General features: G+C 38.6%; 1 protein-coding gene across 1 annotated transcript in view; it reads right to left on the bottom strand.

The window, feature by feature from the left end:
* The window catches only part of LOC127413678 (cadherin-23-like), a 315,190-nt gene that overhangs the window by 123,111 nt on the left and 173,582 nt on the right, over nt 1-18,497 (bottom strand). Inside the window, exons 10-11 of the mRNA XM_051650995.1 lie at nt 16,135-16,323; nt 1,880-2,029 (exon numbers count right to left, since the gene is read on the bottom strand). Coding sequence (XP_051506955.1) covers nt 1,880-2,029; nt 16,135-16,323 — 339 coding nt within the window. The remainder of the gene's footprint in view (nt 1-1,879; nt 2,030-16,134; nt 16,324-18,497) is intronic.

Here is an 18,497-nt window from a genome sequence, read left to right as displayed (position 1 = left end):
TTGCTGAGGGTTTGTGTTTGACACCGGACACGAACATGTAGAAAGGTAAAAGTTCCCAGACTAGCTAAAAAGGATATTTATTGACAAAATGTTCAATAAGTATTATATGAAAATAGTATATGAGAATACACTGATGTATTTTAAGTTAAGCTTGTAATCTATTGCCCTGACGAAAAAGACGTTTAGAAAAATAAATGTAGGCTACAATACTAGTAAAACCATCATAATTAAATCATAAAGATACACTAAATGAGTCACCACGTACTAAAGCCATTCCACCAGCACAGTTGAGTACAGTTAGCTAATCGTGCCAAGAATTCCGTGCCGCTCACAGAACTCGGAACGTTTAATTCCATTAAATTGACTTAATACACTAATTGTACATAGTATCCATACTCGTTTGTATATTTTGCTATGGACCATTTTCACAGACTGTCATGAAACATTTCCACCTTAATTGACCCTTCGATAAGCCCCACCTCAAAAGCGCTTCTGACCAATCCTGTGTTAGAAACTGTTGCCCTGCCACCATTACTCTGACACGTGTTTGCTATTTTCCAATTACAGCCTATGGAAGTAATGTGTGTTTGAGTACTTTTAAGTGGGAATTTATCAAAATTATCAAAAAAAATAAATAAATAAATAAACACATTGTTGCCGGTTCATTTGTAATAGTGACACAAGTTACCCAGAGAGGATGCACGCAGTGTTTTTCTTTCTTTAAAAAAAAAAAAAAAAAATCTTTAAATAAGTCTGGAGAAGAGCAAGTTATGGATTCAGCTGTGTCAGCTCTCATTCCCAAATGAACATTTAACATCTGCAATGACATCTACATTTGCTCCAAAGTAAATTATAGATAATAACTGAACGTTAATTAATTTATGAATTGATTCAAGCCATAGTAAAACCGATAGTAAATAAACAGTTCACAGCATCAAAATGAGTGTGTTATGAGACGTTATAACAGCTCTGTTCACTTACGCTAATGTTATTAGATGTGTTATCGCTATTAAATGAAGTTTTTCTTTCTTTTAAGTGACTGTAATAATTGTTTGCCTTGATTCTGATTCACAGTCGGCACAGTTTTCAATCAAATTACTGTGTAATTTAACAATTTCTTTTACAAAAAACTTCAGATAAATATGCATTACAATGTCTCTCTTCATACCAGTCCATGTAAAAATATTATCTATTTCGTTTATGAGAATATTTTGCCAGAAACCGTGTCGTTCACGGCATTCTCCCATTCATTCCAAAGTGGAGTTCTGCAGAGCTTGTCAGAGCGAGCAACCATAACAAAGGGAGGCAGAGCTTAGCGAAGGGTCAATTTAGCAGCAACATTTTATTTTTTTTAATTATTATTATTATTTAGTGCAAATTTATAACATTATTATTTGGATAATATTAACATGGCATTAAATAAATAAATAAATAAATAAACAAATAAATAAAAACTCAGCACTGCTGAAATGAGGTTTCAAATACAGCTGCTGAGGGAGTGTGAGTAAATTTGGCATCTTTTTCCTATCTGACTGCCGTAATTCACTTCTCTCTATTTCTTTCATCTTTTGTAAAGTCATGGAAATGTTAAATAGGCAAAAATAAATATTTGCTATGGTTTCCCATGTACCTCTATAGAACCCTGCCATAATTTACTATTAAGTTTAAAACCCTGAAATGTGAAAAGGGTCCATTATATGTATTAGAGTCTAGAATTTTTTTTTTTTTTTTTTTAAGCACTCATGCCAAAACTTTATTACTTACAAATACTAACAAGATTGTGTTGGAAAAGATTAAGTGAAATTTGGAAAGGAACGTCAATTTTGTTGAATATGTGTGTGTGTGTATGTGTGTGTGTGTGTGTGTTTCTTGCACTTACAGAAAAGCTGTAGCTCCTGATGGTTTCGTAGTCTAACGGGACAGCCACACGCACACGGATGTCAGCTCTGCCCTGTACTGCAGTAGGAGAGATGCTGAAGTGCTCAGAGTTATTCCCCGTCAACACCACCTGAAACATGCTGTTCACTCCCTACAGAGACAGAGAGAGGGATTTCACTTTGTGTGATTTTCACTGTCCGCACCTAAGCAGCAAACATGTTTATTGTTGGCAATACAAATTTACAGTTATTTGCCAGGCCAAATAAAGCAGATTACATCAAAAAGGAGAAACTAGAGGAAGACAGAAATGTAGGAAAGAAAAAGTCACAAATGAGATCTCTTTATTGTCAGTTGTGTCTCTTAAACAGCAATGAGATTAAAAGGAGAGAAAATGGGGTTTGCCCTGACAAAAAAATCCCAAGTATTCCTCACATGTATCTCCTTTATCATGACAACAATGTCACACACTGTACTCAGATTTGCCAAGACACCAATCAAGTCTGCATGTCTGCATACAAAAGTCACAGATTTCAATATGAACTCAAATATTTCTCATACAACCCACCCAAGACCATTTTCTCTGAGCTACACTATTTTAGCTCTATTCTAACTGTATGTCAACAATTGTCTCATTTATTTCTTTTGTCGTTTCACCTAAAGAATTTGATAAGAAACATCTGAGACAATGTTGATACTTGAAAGAAACCTAACTGAGAACTCCAAGAAGTCTCGTGAGGTATGAAAGAGCAACCTCTGAGCAACTACCATTGGGTACAGTTAACAACCACAGCACATTACAGCTCCAAAAAGTCCCTTCACTGCTCTTTCAAACAAATGTGGGTGTGAGTTTTGACATGGACTCAAAATAAAACTTCACACTTCAAATAATAAAATAACAATGTTCAGCAGTAATCATCATTGTCTCTCATACAATCGTTGCTGTCACAGGTACAGAGAGACTCCGAGCAAATGAAGAGATGACAGAAAATCCCTCATTAGTGTCATTCTCTCTTTCGTGAGAGGGTGCGGCAGAGGCCGGCGAGGAGAAGAGAGGACATATGGCAGGATATAAACTCCATGATGACTCATCACTATTTTAGAATGAACAACCTTCAAACACACACTGCATCGCACACTCTGAAAGGTCCCATGAAATTGCTTGGCGAGTGCAGTTATCTTTCCTGTGTTCACATATTCCAGATTGAAACAGGGAGTTGAGGGGAGAAATATTAAAAGGCTCCAAAAATACAAGAATGTGTACTTTACATCTTTAATGAGGGAATGAACCACAACCCTATGAAGTATTGCAAATTATGTAATTGAATTAAAAACGCACTTATATAGTCAACAATCAGTCAAAACCTGTGTGCTCATGGTAGGTCTGTCTTCAATGGTTTGCAAGTTATCATTAAAAATATATTATTCTATGGAGAAAATTAATGGGATTTTTGATAACACTTTCTATGAAGCAAGTATTTATCAGGCATTATAAGGGTGTTCTTAACACATTATAATGCATGCATAATGCCTTATAATAAACCTTATAATATGCTGTAATAATTAATAATACATAAATAATTGTAACAACAGTTATGATATGATATATTACTTTCCTAATTTGTGGTTATAACTTTTAAGAATACAATGCATTATAACACACGATGAAACCTGTATTTATAATGCATTATAAGGGTATTCTTAACACATTATAATGTATGCATAATGCCTTATTACAAATGATATTGTGACTTTGAACATTCTTAGAATGCAAATGATTAAAAATCCATAATCTACAGTGCCAGTGCCTTTAGTAGAGCTGTTACTTTGTTCATTTTTGAGTGTTTCCTCTGTGGCCAGTGTTCATTTTAATGTAAGAAAGTTTCAGCTGATGACTCATATACAGTACATCTTTACATCATATACATACTTACATCTAAAATAATGTTATGTGGTTTTGTTGATTTTATTAAATATTTTATTTTCTAAGGATTACAGTAAAAATGATCAAAGCAAATGTGTCTTTTAACCATTTCATAATATCATATGGTTTTTTTACATCAGTAATGTCCTGTCTATATACTGTGTTCAGTTGAATGCCACTTTGGTGAATTAAAGTACCAATTTCCTTCTGAAACAGAAAAATCTGTATATTATTCCAAACCTTTGGCAACCAGTGTGTGTGTGTGTGTGTGTGTGTATATATATATATATATATATATATATATATATATATATATATATATATATATATATATATATATATATATACATTTTAAAAGAATATATCTGATAAAATTGTATTTTGTCAATAATTAGGAGTATGCTATCATATACATGACCTCAAATAGTGATGTGCTAATTTTCAAAATAAACCAGTTGGTCAGTTGCCTGAACGACTAATGGACATATCAGACATAATGAAGCCCCGTGTAATTATGCTGGTTTCAGAATCACTTAAGGTGGGTTGACACGTTTCAAAGGAGGGCGGTAACATAAGTTGCATTCTTGCTTTTATGAAAATCTTGACGGGGCGCAATGGACTAAAACAGAATGCATCGGTTTGGAGATGCAAAAGTTGGACTATTTTTAACCTGAAGTTGTGCAGTACTCTTGGTGGGATGTCCAAAAACAACAAGAGATGCAACACAACGGCCAAAAACATCCGTCTGTATTTGAATGGATGTAGAAGCCGTGCGTTAAATTAGGATGATTAAAACTTTTCCGAGAAGGTTTTACAGTTTAAAGTGTGTAACAGCTGAAACACAAGATGCTTTCTGACTAAAGCACCTCCACAAAAAACATCAAAACAAAATTAATGAAAAAGTAAAAAGAAAAAAAATGTAGATAATCTAGTTTACTTTAATAATCAACTAGTTGGTTTTGGATGGCTCCGACAGTCACAAATCTCAAAACTACATTAATTAGATATTTAAACAAAATGCTAATGTGTGTGTGTGTTTGTGAGAGAGAAAGAGAGCAGGCAGTTACAGTGATATAGCAATTTGCTGACTCTGTTGTGTCTGAGTTGTGTGAGCTGTCACAAGTTAAAACGAGAAGAAATATCTGGATTATAGTTTAAACCGATAACAAGGAAAACATACAAACAAACATACCCGCCCCCCCCCCCCCCGCCCCCCATAGAGCAATGTGAGGAGAAATTGTGATTGATTATTGTGTGTGTTTACTTGCTGCTTATCTAAGTCTGCACTTATCAGCCTCTGCAATCACTCCATCTCTTCTTGTGTCCTTCTCTCTTTCTTTTTTTGGCATAATCTCTCTCTCTCATACATAAAGGAGAAGATGGTTTGAGGGTTTGGGTTTATCAGATCGCCACACACACACACACACACACACACACACACAAACACACTGACAGCGTATGTAGTTCCCCTGAAAACCCTATAAACTTAACCCTTGTGCGTCAATAAAAAAAAAGTTACTCAGAGGTCCTTAGAGGACAAAAATGTCCGCATCAAAAAACTGCCATAATAATATTACATAATAATATTATTTTCCACTTTCAAGGAGTTAATTTTTTTAACCAACATCAGTCCTGATCATAACTACAAAATATTCATTCATTTTCAGGATTTTAACCCTTTACATGCCAGTTTGTTTATATAATGCCACTTGTTTTTATATAAAAAAAATAGAATTATTTTCCACATACAAAATGCTAAGGGGAAATTTTTGGGGGATTATCACAGTCTGGCATATGTCAATGATTAGCAACAACATTGATTTTGATGCATTATTATTTTTCGTGCAGTGTCAGATTTAAAAAAAAAAAAAAAAACTCACACTCAGGACCTTAGAGGACAAAAATATCTGCATCAAAAAACTGCCATAAAAATATTATATATTAATATTATTGATTTTTTAACCAACATCAGTCCTGATCATAACTACCAAATATTCATTCATTTTTAGGATTTTAACCCTTTAAATGTTATAGTTTGTTTACATAATGCCACTCTTGTTTTTTTACACACACACATACACACAAATTTCTCAATACACACATACAAAACACACTCTGACATCCATACCAGCACACCCACACACTCTTAGCTGCATAATTTATTCAGTTGGCCTGCAGTGCTCTATAATACAGCAAACAGAAAATAGGAAAAAAGCATGTATTTGCTCCATAGGCTAAACATGAGAAAAATGGCCCCATCTGGTGGAAAATGTAACAAATTTACATTTTGAAGCCAGGGCTCTGGAATGAAAGCATAATATCATAGAATTCATGATTTTATGCTTTAATGGCACTGGGATCAAAAGTTGCCATTTTAATGGGTTTCAATGGGGACATTTGTCCTTAAGGTCCTGAGTGTAACTATTTTGTGTACACAGTGTATTATAGATGTATTATGGGAACTGAGGTTGAAATATCAAAATTCCCCCAAAAATACACACCTTTGGCAAAATGTATGCCGTTGGCATTAACACAGCCAAAATGATCAAAAAAAACAAAAATGAAAAAGACAAAAATGTCCCTAAGGTCGCACAAGGGTTAATAATATTCACAATATATCTGTGGTGATTTTGCTGCTGATATAAAAATGTACAACACTGTGTGAATATCACAACGCATTAGGTTTTGTGCCCCTTCCTCTTGTCATCGTTGCCCCAGCTCTTAGGGCCATCCTTCAGCCATGCTGACAACTGCAGTGTGCTGGAGAGAGGAGAGATGCATTAAGACAGTATGTTTTACAGCCAACGGGCATGGATGCCCACCCTTCCGCTCGCACACTACGTCCTTGGGAAGACAGGTTGCCAGAAAAGCCACCACCTTTTGCGTCCAACAAGGAGGGGAGCGCGTGTGGCCGTCAAACCCCATCTACATCCAGGACCATCCTATGAACACAACTCCGACAGTAGGGCCTGGTTGAGGAAGTAGCATTCCTGTGTGGGTGACTAAAGAGTGTGCACCTCTGGGTCCGCACTCCATGTTCGGATAGGGGCATGGGAAGAGGTGCCGCCAGGGTAATCCTTGGGAAGGGGGGAAATGTGCTGGAATGACTACCCCCCATCTCTCTTTGTTGTTACCCTGCCTCTTAGGGCCGTCCTTCAGCCAGGCTCACAACAGGAGTGGGCAGGAGAGAGGAGAGGTGCAATTTGATAAACCTTGTTTGGGCAGAGGATGATGAGGCACACCTGATGTGAATATACAGTTGAAGTCAGAAGTTTACATACACTTAGGTTGAAGTCATTAAAACAAATTTTTTAACCACTCCACAGATTTAATATTAGCAAACTACAGTTTTGGCAAGTCATTTAGGACATCTACTTGTGGATGTATTTTAAGGCCTTCCTTCAAATTCAGTGCCTCTTTGCTTGACATCATGGGAAAATCAAAAGAAATCAGCCAAGACCTCAGAAAAAAAATGGTGGACCTCCACAAGTTTGGTTCAGCCTTGGGAGCAATTTCCAAATGCCTGAAGGTACCACGTTCATCTGTACAAACAATAGCACGCAAGTATATACACCAGGGGACCATGTAGCCATCATACCGCTCAGGAAGGAGACGCATTCTGTCTCCTAGAGATGAACATAGTTTGGTGCGAAAAGTGCAAATCAATCCAAGGACAACAGCAAAGGACCTTGTGAAGATGCTGGAGGAAACAGGTAGTCAAGTATCTATATCCACAGAAAAAACGAGTCCTATATCGACATAACCTGAAAGGCTGCTCAGCAAGGAAGAAGCCACTGCACTAAAACCACCATAAAAACTACAGTTTGCAAGTGCACATGGGGACAAAGATCTTACTTTTTGGAGAAATGTCCTCTGGTCTAATGAAACAAAAAATTGAACTGTTTGGACATAATGACCATCATTAAGTTTATTATGTGGATATATTGAAGCAAAATCTCAAGAAATCAGCCAGGTACTTAAAGCTCAGTCGCAAATGGGACATCCAAATGGACAATGACCCCAAGCATACCTCCAAAGTTATGGCAAAATGGCTTAGGAACAACAACGTTAAGGTATTGGAGTGGCCATCACAAAGCCATGACCTCAATCTGATAGAAAATTTGTGGGCAGAACTGAAAAAGCATGTGCGAGCAAGGAAGCCTATAAACCTGACTCAGTTACACCAGTTCTGTCTGGAGGAAATGGCCAAAATTCCAGCAACTTATTGTGAGAAGCTTGTGGAAGGCTACCCAAAAAGTTTGACCCAAGTTTAACAATTTAAAAGCAATGCTACCAAATACTAACAAAGTTTATGTAAACTTCTGACCCACTGGGAATGTGATGAAAGAAATAAAAGCTGAAATAAATCATTCTCTCTACTATTATTCTGACATTTCACATTCTTAAAATAAAGTAGTGATCCTAACTGACCTAAGACAGGGAATGTTTTCTAAGATTAAATGTGAGGAATTGTGAAAAACTGAGTTAGATATATTTGGCTAAGGTGTATGTAAACTTCTGACTTCACCGCTGCCGTAAGAAAGGAGAATGTGTCTCTCCCTCAGGGAGCCGGCTTCTATCTCCTCGTGTGCACATGTCACCGGTCCTACACGACCCGCCCCGAGCACGATTCGAACTGGTGATCCCTGGCATGAGAGTCAGACACTCTAGCAAGGAGGCTAGAAAACCATGGCCGCTAGCCTTGGTCCCTAGTGCATCTCTTAAGGCCAGAAGAGCGAGGTTCACACACTGCACAGCTATCACGTACCAGCTTGCTACCATTACACTCACCCACCTAAACCTCATTCTCATCCGGGTCACAGCACCATTGTCACTGGTCCTACTTGACCCCCTCCAAGTGGGATTCGAACAGGCGATCCCCAGTATGTGAATCGGACGCGCTAGCAAGGAGGATAGAAAAGCCATGGCCTCTAGTATTGGTCGCTAGTGTGTCTCTTAAGGCCAGGAGAGAGAGGTTTACACACTGCACAGCTATCACATACCAGCTGGCATCCTTGCAGGTTCAGGAGCAGAGCGGGGAGGGTACTGGCCAAGTTATATGCATGCCAGACCTGCTTCCTTTGGAACCCCGGCGCGGGTTAGATGAGTCAACGGGGAGTACCTCACGTTACATCCGACAGGTATGGATGCTGGGCCGTCTTCCCCTCACACTCACCGTGGCCCTTAGGAAGACAGGCTGCCAGAGATGCCACCGCTCCTCGTGCCACGGACCATGGAGGGGAGCAAGTTGTGACCGGTGGACCCTGCCCATGTCCTGGACCATTCCTTTGGACACTCCCCATCCTTCACATAGCCCATTCACCCTGAGGGCACTAGATCCCCCTTTATTTTGGACACTTTTCCCCTTGGACACTTTATTCTCCCTTTTTTGGACATATTCATTTCTGTGAATCAGTTCAAATTGTTTGTTCACTCAAAATCACTCAAAAATATTAACAGTGTTCTATAGTATACTATAAATATCTGAAGTCCCCATGTGGCTTTTTTTTATGTATTAACATCTTTTAGTAAAAGTGTACATAGATAAATATTGTTGTTTTACAATGTATTGTTAGATTGGTGCATATAAATGAAAATTATTAAACATCATTCATCCTTCCATTCATTATATTATATTATATTATATTATATTATATTATATTAAATTTGGGAAACAATTTTTTTTTTTAAAAATACTGAGATATTTTGGATAATTTTTTAGCTATATAACCCAGACCTTGTATTTGTATACACACAAGAAATTATTTAAGCTTAAGGAAGGAAGTTGTTAACACTGTATACACACACATCCCTGCCGGATTCCATTTGCAGGTGAAGCCATTCGTGACCACAACGTGGGGAATTGATCCGGACAGAGAAAATATTTTCAGAGTTCAATAAACATTTAACCTGGGGTGTTTGCTTATGGAGGAAAATACACACAAAATGAACAAGAAAATAAGAGAGAGAGAGAGAGAGAGAGAGAGATAGACTGAATGTGTAAAATAAAGAACAATACCCCAAGAATGACTCTTTAAAGAGAGAGCACGAGACCAGCACTCCAGGTTAATCTGTAATATTCACTTCTTTTATATCTCTTGTTTATGAAAATCTCTCCATCATGTTGCTCCTCAGGCAGGACATTGAAATTGAGGAGGTGAAAAGGTGCCATTGGCATTGCTTTGGGACATCCAGTCGAATAAACTGATGCTAAACAGATGATTTTTTTTTTTTTCCTTCATATCAGAGTCATACCCTTGTAGACAAACATCATCAAGAGATTAATTTGTTCAAACATTCTTGTCTGAATCACCCTGTTTCATGATCTACAAAAGATCATAAACACAAAGCTTCAGATGCAAATGTCATCATCAGCAGACAAACAATATTTTTCTTAACAGTTAAAATGTTGTTGTTGAATGACTACTTAGCTAGCTAGCTGCTGGTTAATTGGTGTCTGGATTGACGCAGTCATTAATCCTTGGCTGAGCATTCAGATCTACATTAACCTTAATGCTAATGAAAAGATGCAGAATACAATTGCTGACATAATACCTAATTATCTCTAAACAAATCATCAAAGCACACTGTAATGTACAAAAGAAGTGTTTTTTTTTAAAGGTTTTAACTGTTTTATGTTGCAGCGTATCGTTTCAGCAGTTACAGAATGTACTTTAAAACAACCACTTCAATACCTCAAAATATCCCTATTTAGAAGAGTTGGGGTCAAGAATAGTCCCTTGAAGGATCAGACCCAGATCAATACCAGACCTCCTAAACCCAGACCAATACCAGACCCTACAATACCCAGACCTAGACCAATATCAGACCACCTAAGACCCAGACCAATACCAGACCCCTAAGACACAGACCAATACCACAACTCCTAAGATGTAGATCCAGACCAGCCCCAGAAACCCTCACACCCAGAGTAATCCTACATGCCCTAAGACCCAGACCATTACCAGACCACCTAAGACCTAGTCCAATACCAGATCCCCTGAGATGCAGACCAATACCAGACCCCTTAAGACCCAGTCCAATACCAGACTCTCTATGATCCAGACCTATACCAGACCACCTAAGACCCAGACCAATACCAGATCCCCTAAGACCCAGACCAATACCAGACCCCTAAGACCCAGACCAATACCAGATCCCATAAGACCCAGACCAATACCAGACCCCTAAAACCCAGACCAATACCAAACCACCTAATACCCAGACAAATACTATAACCCACAAGACCCAGACCACTACCAGATACCCTAAGACCCAGACCAATACCAGATCCCCAAAGACCCAGACCAATACCAGACCCCTAAGACCCAGACCAATACCACAACCCTAAGATGTAGATCCAGACCAGTTCCAGACCCCACAAACCAAGACAAATACCAGACCCCCTAAGAACTGGAACAATACCAGACTTCCTACGCTCCAGACCGATACAAGACCACCTAAGACCCAGACCGATGCAAGACCCCCATAAGACTCAGACTAATACCAGACCCCCTAAGACCCAGACCAATATCAGACTCCTTACAACCCAGACCAATAACGAGACCACCTAAGACCAAGAACAATTTCAGTCCCCTTACGACACAGACCAATATCAGACCCCTACTACCCAGACTGATACCAGACCACCATAGACAGAGAACAATACCAGACCCCTAAGATGCAGACTTACACCAATACCAGATCCCTAAGACCCAAACCATGATTAGACACCTGAAATCCCAATTCAGACCTGCTGGACCAAGAACCAGGCTGTCCATTATAATAAATTTGTTGCAGCATTCATTTCAAACACTCACTCAAAAACAAAAACATTCAACTTAATAAAATTGAGGAAAACTTTACCACACAATTAAATTACCTTTTTTTTAATTTGTTTGAATAGATTTGATCAAGACTTGTACAAACTTCATTTTGTCACATCTATACAAAAAATGGTCAAAGTCATTATTTTAATTATGTTGAGGCAACTTATTTTGTACCATTTTCAGCTTTTTGCCAAACATTTATTATTGTAAGTGTAACAAACTGTGAACTTGCAGTCTCAGCAATAGGAAACAACATCTTGCAGATGAGTTTTAAAGCAAGCATTTTAGCCAGGCATGCAGAGTTCTTAACACCCAACACACAAACAACAATGATTGTTTTGGACTACATTCCCAAACTAAACCTAAACTGACCGAGCCGCCCAAACCAGCTTATTATCGCCCAACAGAGAGTATTACACAGAGTACTACACATCCACAAGTCAACTTCTACTGTGTGATAACAATGCTCAGCTAGGTCAAACTATCCAGCACACATTTCTATCCACAATGAAAACAACTATCTGCCAAGCATCCCCAGAGATAAGAAGCCTTTCCTCATGTTTAGTGTTTTCAAAAGCCCCGGAAAACGGTCATACCTAAGCTACACCGAGGATGATGCTCTAGATCGATGGTGGAATTACATCGGCAGTTAAAATGGCCCCTTGTTTTTGTTTGGAGCGCTTAGAGAGCCATTGTGGCTAATGGGGGCTATTTAAAGAGCCATCCAATATTCAGGGATGTCAGCGTTCACTGGCCATAAGTGTAATTGCCCGTCCATTTGCCTGAACCACTACCGAGAAGATAAAAGCTGCCTGTCACACACACATCAGCAGGAAAGTTTGAAGATGAACCATGCAGAGAAAGTTTGGAAAACATATTGTATGGAATCCTACTATAAGCTCCTAAAGCATTTGAGTGAGTATTAGCTGCCCTGCTGAAAATGACACGTTCACACATACGACACTATTCTTGCGAACTATTTCCACACGACTTACAAAGAAGAGTGAAAACTATTCACACATATGTGTTCCATGAGAAGTGCTCACACTGAACGCGTGAGCAGCAGAGCGCCACTGAACCTCTGAAAACACAGCGAATCAGACACGTGCACTGATGGCTTTTCTTTCATCTTGTGTGTTTGTTCAAGTGCGCATCTGTGTGTCTATATGCATTTCTTTTCATATGCCACTCCAAGACTTCTTACAGGTGGTGGGCAGATGATCAAAATTACCCACCACTGCACAAAAAGTACCTGCTTTTGGCGTGTGGTGGGTGCTAATGTCATACCCTGATCAGAGGCGAGACTCACCGTGATCAAGAGTCTGCTATCTCTACTCTGCTTTGCTGACTGTCTGCAAAGAGCTGTAATATTTGACTGATGCTGTACTTCCTGTGCAAGAGGAAATGCCCACACTTCAGAAACACAGAATTCCTTTTTTGCCACTTTTTTTTTATCAGAACAGATTATGGGAAATGATGGGAGCATTGGGATTTGGAAATGTTTCAAGTCGGATACGATCAATCTCCAACCACTCTTGCTCTATATGGGAATTAGCCTATGTCGTAGGAGTTAGGAGGGATAATGTTCAGTTTCTAATAAAAATTTTTTTGGGTTCTCATAAAACGGTGTAAGGTAAAATTAGGATACTTAGGAGCAAGATGGAAATAACTGGAGAATAAAACTATTTTTATTTGCCAATAAAAAGTGACAGGACAGTAAAATAGACCTTATTCACAGCAGCTCCATCTTTGATATTTGACAGGAATGACAACGAGGCTGTGAGGGATGGAGGTACAGTCTCTTCAATGAGCTGTCCTGTAATTTAAAGTGTTTTTGGATTGTTTGTCTGAACAAAATCCAGAAACATGAGCTGTGGAAAATCAAATGGGATCTACTGTAGGAGCTTTACTGAAATAAAATGCAAAATAGCCATATCCAACTCCATGAAAATAACTGGACGCCACTCGCAAGCAAAATGATGAGGTCATGTGACAACAGTTCAGTATGATACTTTTTGAAATGTTAATTACTTCAAGTAAATCAAGTAAAATCTTAACTTGGTTAATATAATAAACTGATATAGTTTAAATGAATATATATGCAGTCACAGGTGTGCATTTATATACATTTTACAACAACTTCGGACACGGCTCATCTAATCAGAATTTAGAGTCTAACTGTTAAAAAGATGACTAAATAGTGTGGCGAGGTGAGCAAGAGACAGACACAGTGGGTGTGGTGTCAGGTCTCGGAGAGGCATTGATTTAAAATTATAATCAACAAAAAATGTTGGAATGGTCATGGGGAAAAGTGTCCAAAATAAAGGGGAATGTGGCATCCTCACAGTGAATCGAGGCTCTTTGTAGAAAGGGGGAGTGTCCATAGGATGGTCCAGGACGTGTGCGGGGTCTGACGGCACACGCGCTCCCCTCATAGCTTCAGGGGTGCAAGGGCGGCAGCTTCTGTGGTGGCCTGTTTTCCCAGAGGCCATGGCAAGTATGAGGGGAAGGCGGCCTGGCTTCCTAGCCCGTCTACCACGATGCATGCAGTTTTCTCCGGCGACTTATCTAACCCACGCTGGGGTTCAGAGGAAGCAGGTCTGGCACGCATCTAATTCGGCCAGTACCCTCCCCGCTCTGCTCCTGGACCGGCAAGGATGCCAGTGTGTGCACACGAGGATATAGAGGCCGGATTCCCGAGGAGAGGCTCTACATTTTAATGGCAGCGGTGATGAGGCTATATTCGCATCACATCTGGTGCACCTCATCATCCGCTGCCCAAGCAAGGCTTGTTAAATTGCACCTGTCCTCTCTCCTGCCCATTCCCATTGTGAGCCTGGCTGAAGGACGGCCCTCAGAGGTGGGGTGATGATAATGAGAGGGAGGGGTGGATCGTTTTGCCACAATAGCTAATGAGCACCTGATGGAAGACGAAATTGTTTGTTGTTGGACAAGACTGACTGTGTGTGTCTGTAAAAGAATTTGCTCTGTAAGTGTATTCCAGTATCCAAATAAATAAAAATAAATATTTACACTATTTACACAAGTATCCAACACGAATAGCTTGCGCGATAGCTCACCAGATAGGACTCTGAGTCGAAGGACCGCGGTTCAACACTTGTCATGAACTCAAGCTGACACGTGACATGAAAGAGTCATAGAAGCAGCACGAAATGGTGTGGTTGCTTCAGAAAATTTGCTTTTTTCTATTGGTTAGAAGATTCTTTTTTCTAAAACACTATTGGTTAGGTTTAGGCACTGATTAGGTAAGGATGTCTTTTTTAACATCTCATTCATATTTTAAAACACTATTGGTTAGGTTCAGGCAAAAGCTTTAGGTTAGGGAGTTATGTTTTGAAAACATCCATCTAAAATTCACCTTAAAACCTCGTCTGAATACGACTTTTGGCGCCCCCAGCTGGACAATTCACTGGAAAACGGCAGCTAAACGTGTTATACAGCACATACATTTTGAATTGCAAAAATGTTGTCAAGTTCACGTAAATTTCATGAGATCAGGATGACTGTACAATATACAACATTTATTTTAAAAAATGTATTAGTTTGAATGTTGAAATGAAAGAAACCAAGATTTATAAATGCTGTAAAATTAATGTTCATTGTTGGTTTATGTTGACTAATGTACGTAGTTAACTAATGGAACCTTATTGTAAAGTGTTACCAAAATCACGCATGCTTCAGCGAACATTTTTTAGGGATGATGCAAATGAACTGTTGATTCACAGTTTTGAATTGACTCAATGAAACAGTGTGAACTAATTCACGCACATGAATCGAACTCTAAGGATGGTGAAACAAGTTTAATGGCATGCTCGTTAGCAAAATTACAGTAAATTATGGCCAAATTAAAAAGCGCATTACAATCATCGTAATATTGACTATGTTGCTACCTTTTATATCACCAGCAAAATTACTGCAACTATATTGTGAATATTCTATATATTGCTCAGCAGAAGTGATCCATTATAAGTGATAGCAGTAGGAAAGCGCTGACTCTGAAATGCCCATCTCTGCCAGCTTGGAGATCAAAAGTGTGTGGTTGACCATGTCAAAATCTGCTGACAGATCCAAAAGAATTTGCAAGCAGTTATGTGAGGATGCTGTTCCTGACTTGAGCACTCTGGTTACAGCAAAGAGTGCAGTTTCAGAAGAGTAACTAGGTTTGAAGCTTGACTGACAGGGGTCGAGGAGGATGTTGGAGGAGAGAAAGGTTGACGTCTGACTGATTTGAACTTTGTTCCATAGTTATGCAGGGAAGCAGTGTTCAATGACAACCGAAAAGTCAATGTTGGCGAAAATGTCATGTTCGTGAAGACCAGAAAGAGGTTTTGCAAGCAGCTTCTTTTCATCAGAAGACTTTCAGGAGAAATGACGGCGATATAGACATAAATGTCCGTCTGAATAATCAATATGTGTGAAAAATAAAATCATGTGGGGAGAAAAATATTCTCTTTCAAAATGTTACTCTTTGTTTGCGTGTCTCACCTCATCTTTGTCTTCGACCAGTATGAAGAGAGGCAGAGCGAAGCCAACCTGGGCGAGCTCTGTGATGAGCACACGATATTCAGAGCTGTTGAATCTCGGCGGATTATCATTTTTATCGATCAGCAGGATGGTGAAGGTAGTCATGACAGTGGCAGCCGAGGGTGTGCGATTGTCATTCAACTCTGTGGCCTATAGAGAGACAAAAAAGAGGCAAGTAAAGTATTTCATAAGATGCAATCCCAGAAAATATTTAAACCACTCTCAATGCAAGAAAGAGCTGATATAGGCCCCCACAAAAAGTATTTGGACAATTAAAAATGTATAAATTGCAAACAAATTTTATTATGCCTTTTCTCGGAACTAACGTTACTTTTCTGAGCCATTTTTGCAATTATTTAAAGTGATATCAAGGTAATTTTAGTGGATATATGAAGTCAGTTCCCCTCAAGTTCACACAGGTGTCCTAGCAGAGTAACCACAAGTGTAGTTCATCACATTAACGTTTAACATTTGACAACCAGAAAGTTTCCAAATACTTTGTCAGAATTTCAAACAGTATATCTATAGCACCTAAAAAACCTAACAAACTTCTTTTTGTGACATGTTTTGCTTAAAAAATGTGCTTGTGATAACTTTCTTCAAAATAAATGCAAATTTATTTGATATTTTGTTGTCTAACGCAATGACATTCATACATTTTAAGCTTGATTTAAAGGGATAGTTCAGCCAAAATGTTAAGTTCTTTCATCATTTACTCACTCTCATGCCATCCCAGATGCATGACTTTCTTCTTCAGCAGAACACAAATAAATATTTTTAGAAACATATTTCAGCTCTGTAGGTCCATACAATGCAAGTGAATGGTGACCAAAAGTGTGAAGCTTCAAAAAACTCATAAAGGCAGCATTAAATCAATCCATATGACCCCTGTGGTTTAATTCATGTCTTCTGAATCAATCTAATTGGTTTTGGGTGAGAAAAGACCAAAATGCAACTTTTTCACTATACATATAGCCATTGCAGTCTCTGAACATGATCATGATTTCAAGCTCGATTACACTTCTTAGTGCTTGACGCATGTGCAGAGCACTAGAAAGCACTAGGAAGTGTAATCGAGCTTAAAATCATGATCGCCAAGGAGACTGCTGATGACAAGATTTATAGTGAAAAATAAGTTATATTTTGGTCTGTTCTCATACAATATTGATTAAATCGCTTCATAAGAAAAGGTTTAAACCACTGGAATATGGATAGCTTTTGTGCTGCCTTTATGTACTTTTTTGAGTTTTGGTTACCATTCACTTGCATGGACCTACAGAGCTGAAATATTCTTCTAAATATCTGTGCTTTATAGAAGACAGAAAGTCATACACATCTGGGTTGGCATGAGGGTGAGTAGATGATGAGCAAATTTAAAGTTTTGGGTGAACTATTAATTTAAATGTCCATACGTTTTGGGGCCACTAAATATCATATTCTGTGAAATATCAAGTTGGAGCTTTGGTGGAGGGGATGATTTTAGTGAATAACGACTATTGTTTGGCTTCAGAACACTTGGAACATAGCACACCAGTTGTGTGGACTGCTTTTTATAGTGTATTTTGTACTTTCAACTTACTACAAACTGTTGGTGTATGGAAAAATACTATATAAAATTTCAAATTTTTGTCTTCCACAGACAAAAATAACAGCATACAGCTATGGCACAATGTTAGTGTGAGTAAATAAGCACATTACTTTAATTTTGGGGTGAACTATTGCTTAAAAAGGAGCTTTAAAAAGAGGAAGAAAAAGCAAAAGAAAGAAGAGAAAGATTATTGTAAAAAAAGCATATAAAAAACAGATAGGATATGAGAGAGAGAGAGAGAGAGAGAGAGAGAGAGAGAGGTGTGACAATAGAAGGAAAGTGGCAGTAAGCAGCGTTAACATTCAGTCTTCAATCTCTTCCATTTGTTCAGTGTGGTCTCTCTATTAAATCAAAAGGGAGGATTCTGAGAGAAATCCCAGCGATCTGCAGTAAGTGGGGGCACACGGGGGACAGCGCAGGAAGAAAGACACAGGCAATACGATTTAGAATGAACAAGTCTTATCAACAGGAAACAATTGCTCATATTCACTTTCTTCTTTTTCCTCTTTCTCTTTCATTCTCTCTCCTACTCTTTTTGAGTGATGGCCTTAGAATCAGACAGAAATAAAAAGGAGTAATTGTGTTTTGTGATGGAGGATTGCAGGGTGAATTGAGGATGGAGTTTGGGGGCGACACTGAAGGTCCAGGTTAATCATGGAATTGTGTGGTTTAGCACCCCTTTGCCCATCTCTTCTCTATCCCTTCATCTAATGAATGCACTGACCCCCAGCCTGAT

Source organism: Myxocyprinus asiaticus, chromosome 23, assembly GCF_019703515.2.
Source record: "Myxocyprinus asiaticus isolate MX2 ecotype Aquarium Trade chromosome 23, UBuf_Myxa_2, whole genome shotgun sequence".
In the NCBI taxonomy this organism is placed as follows: domain Eukaryota; kingdom Metazoa; phylum Chordata; class Actinopteri; order Cypriniformes; family Catostomidae; genus Myxocyprinus; species Myxocyprinus asiaticus.
This window is presented reverse-complemented; position numbering and strand designations above follow the sequence as displayed.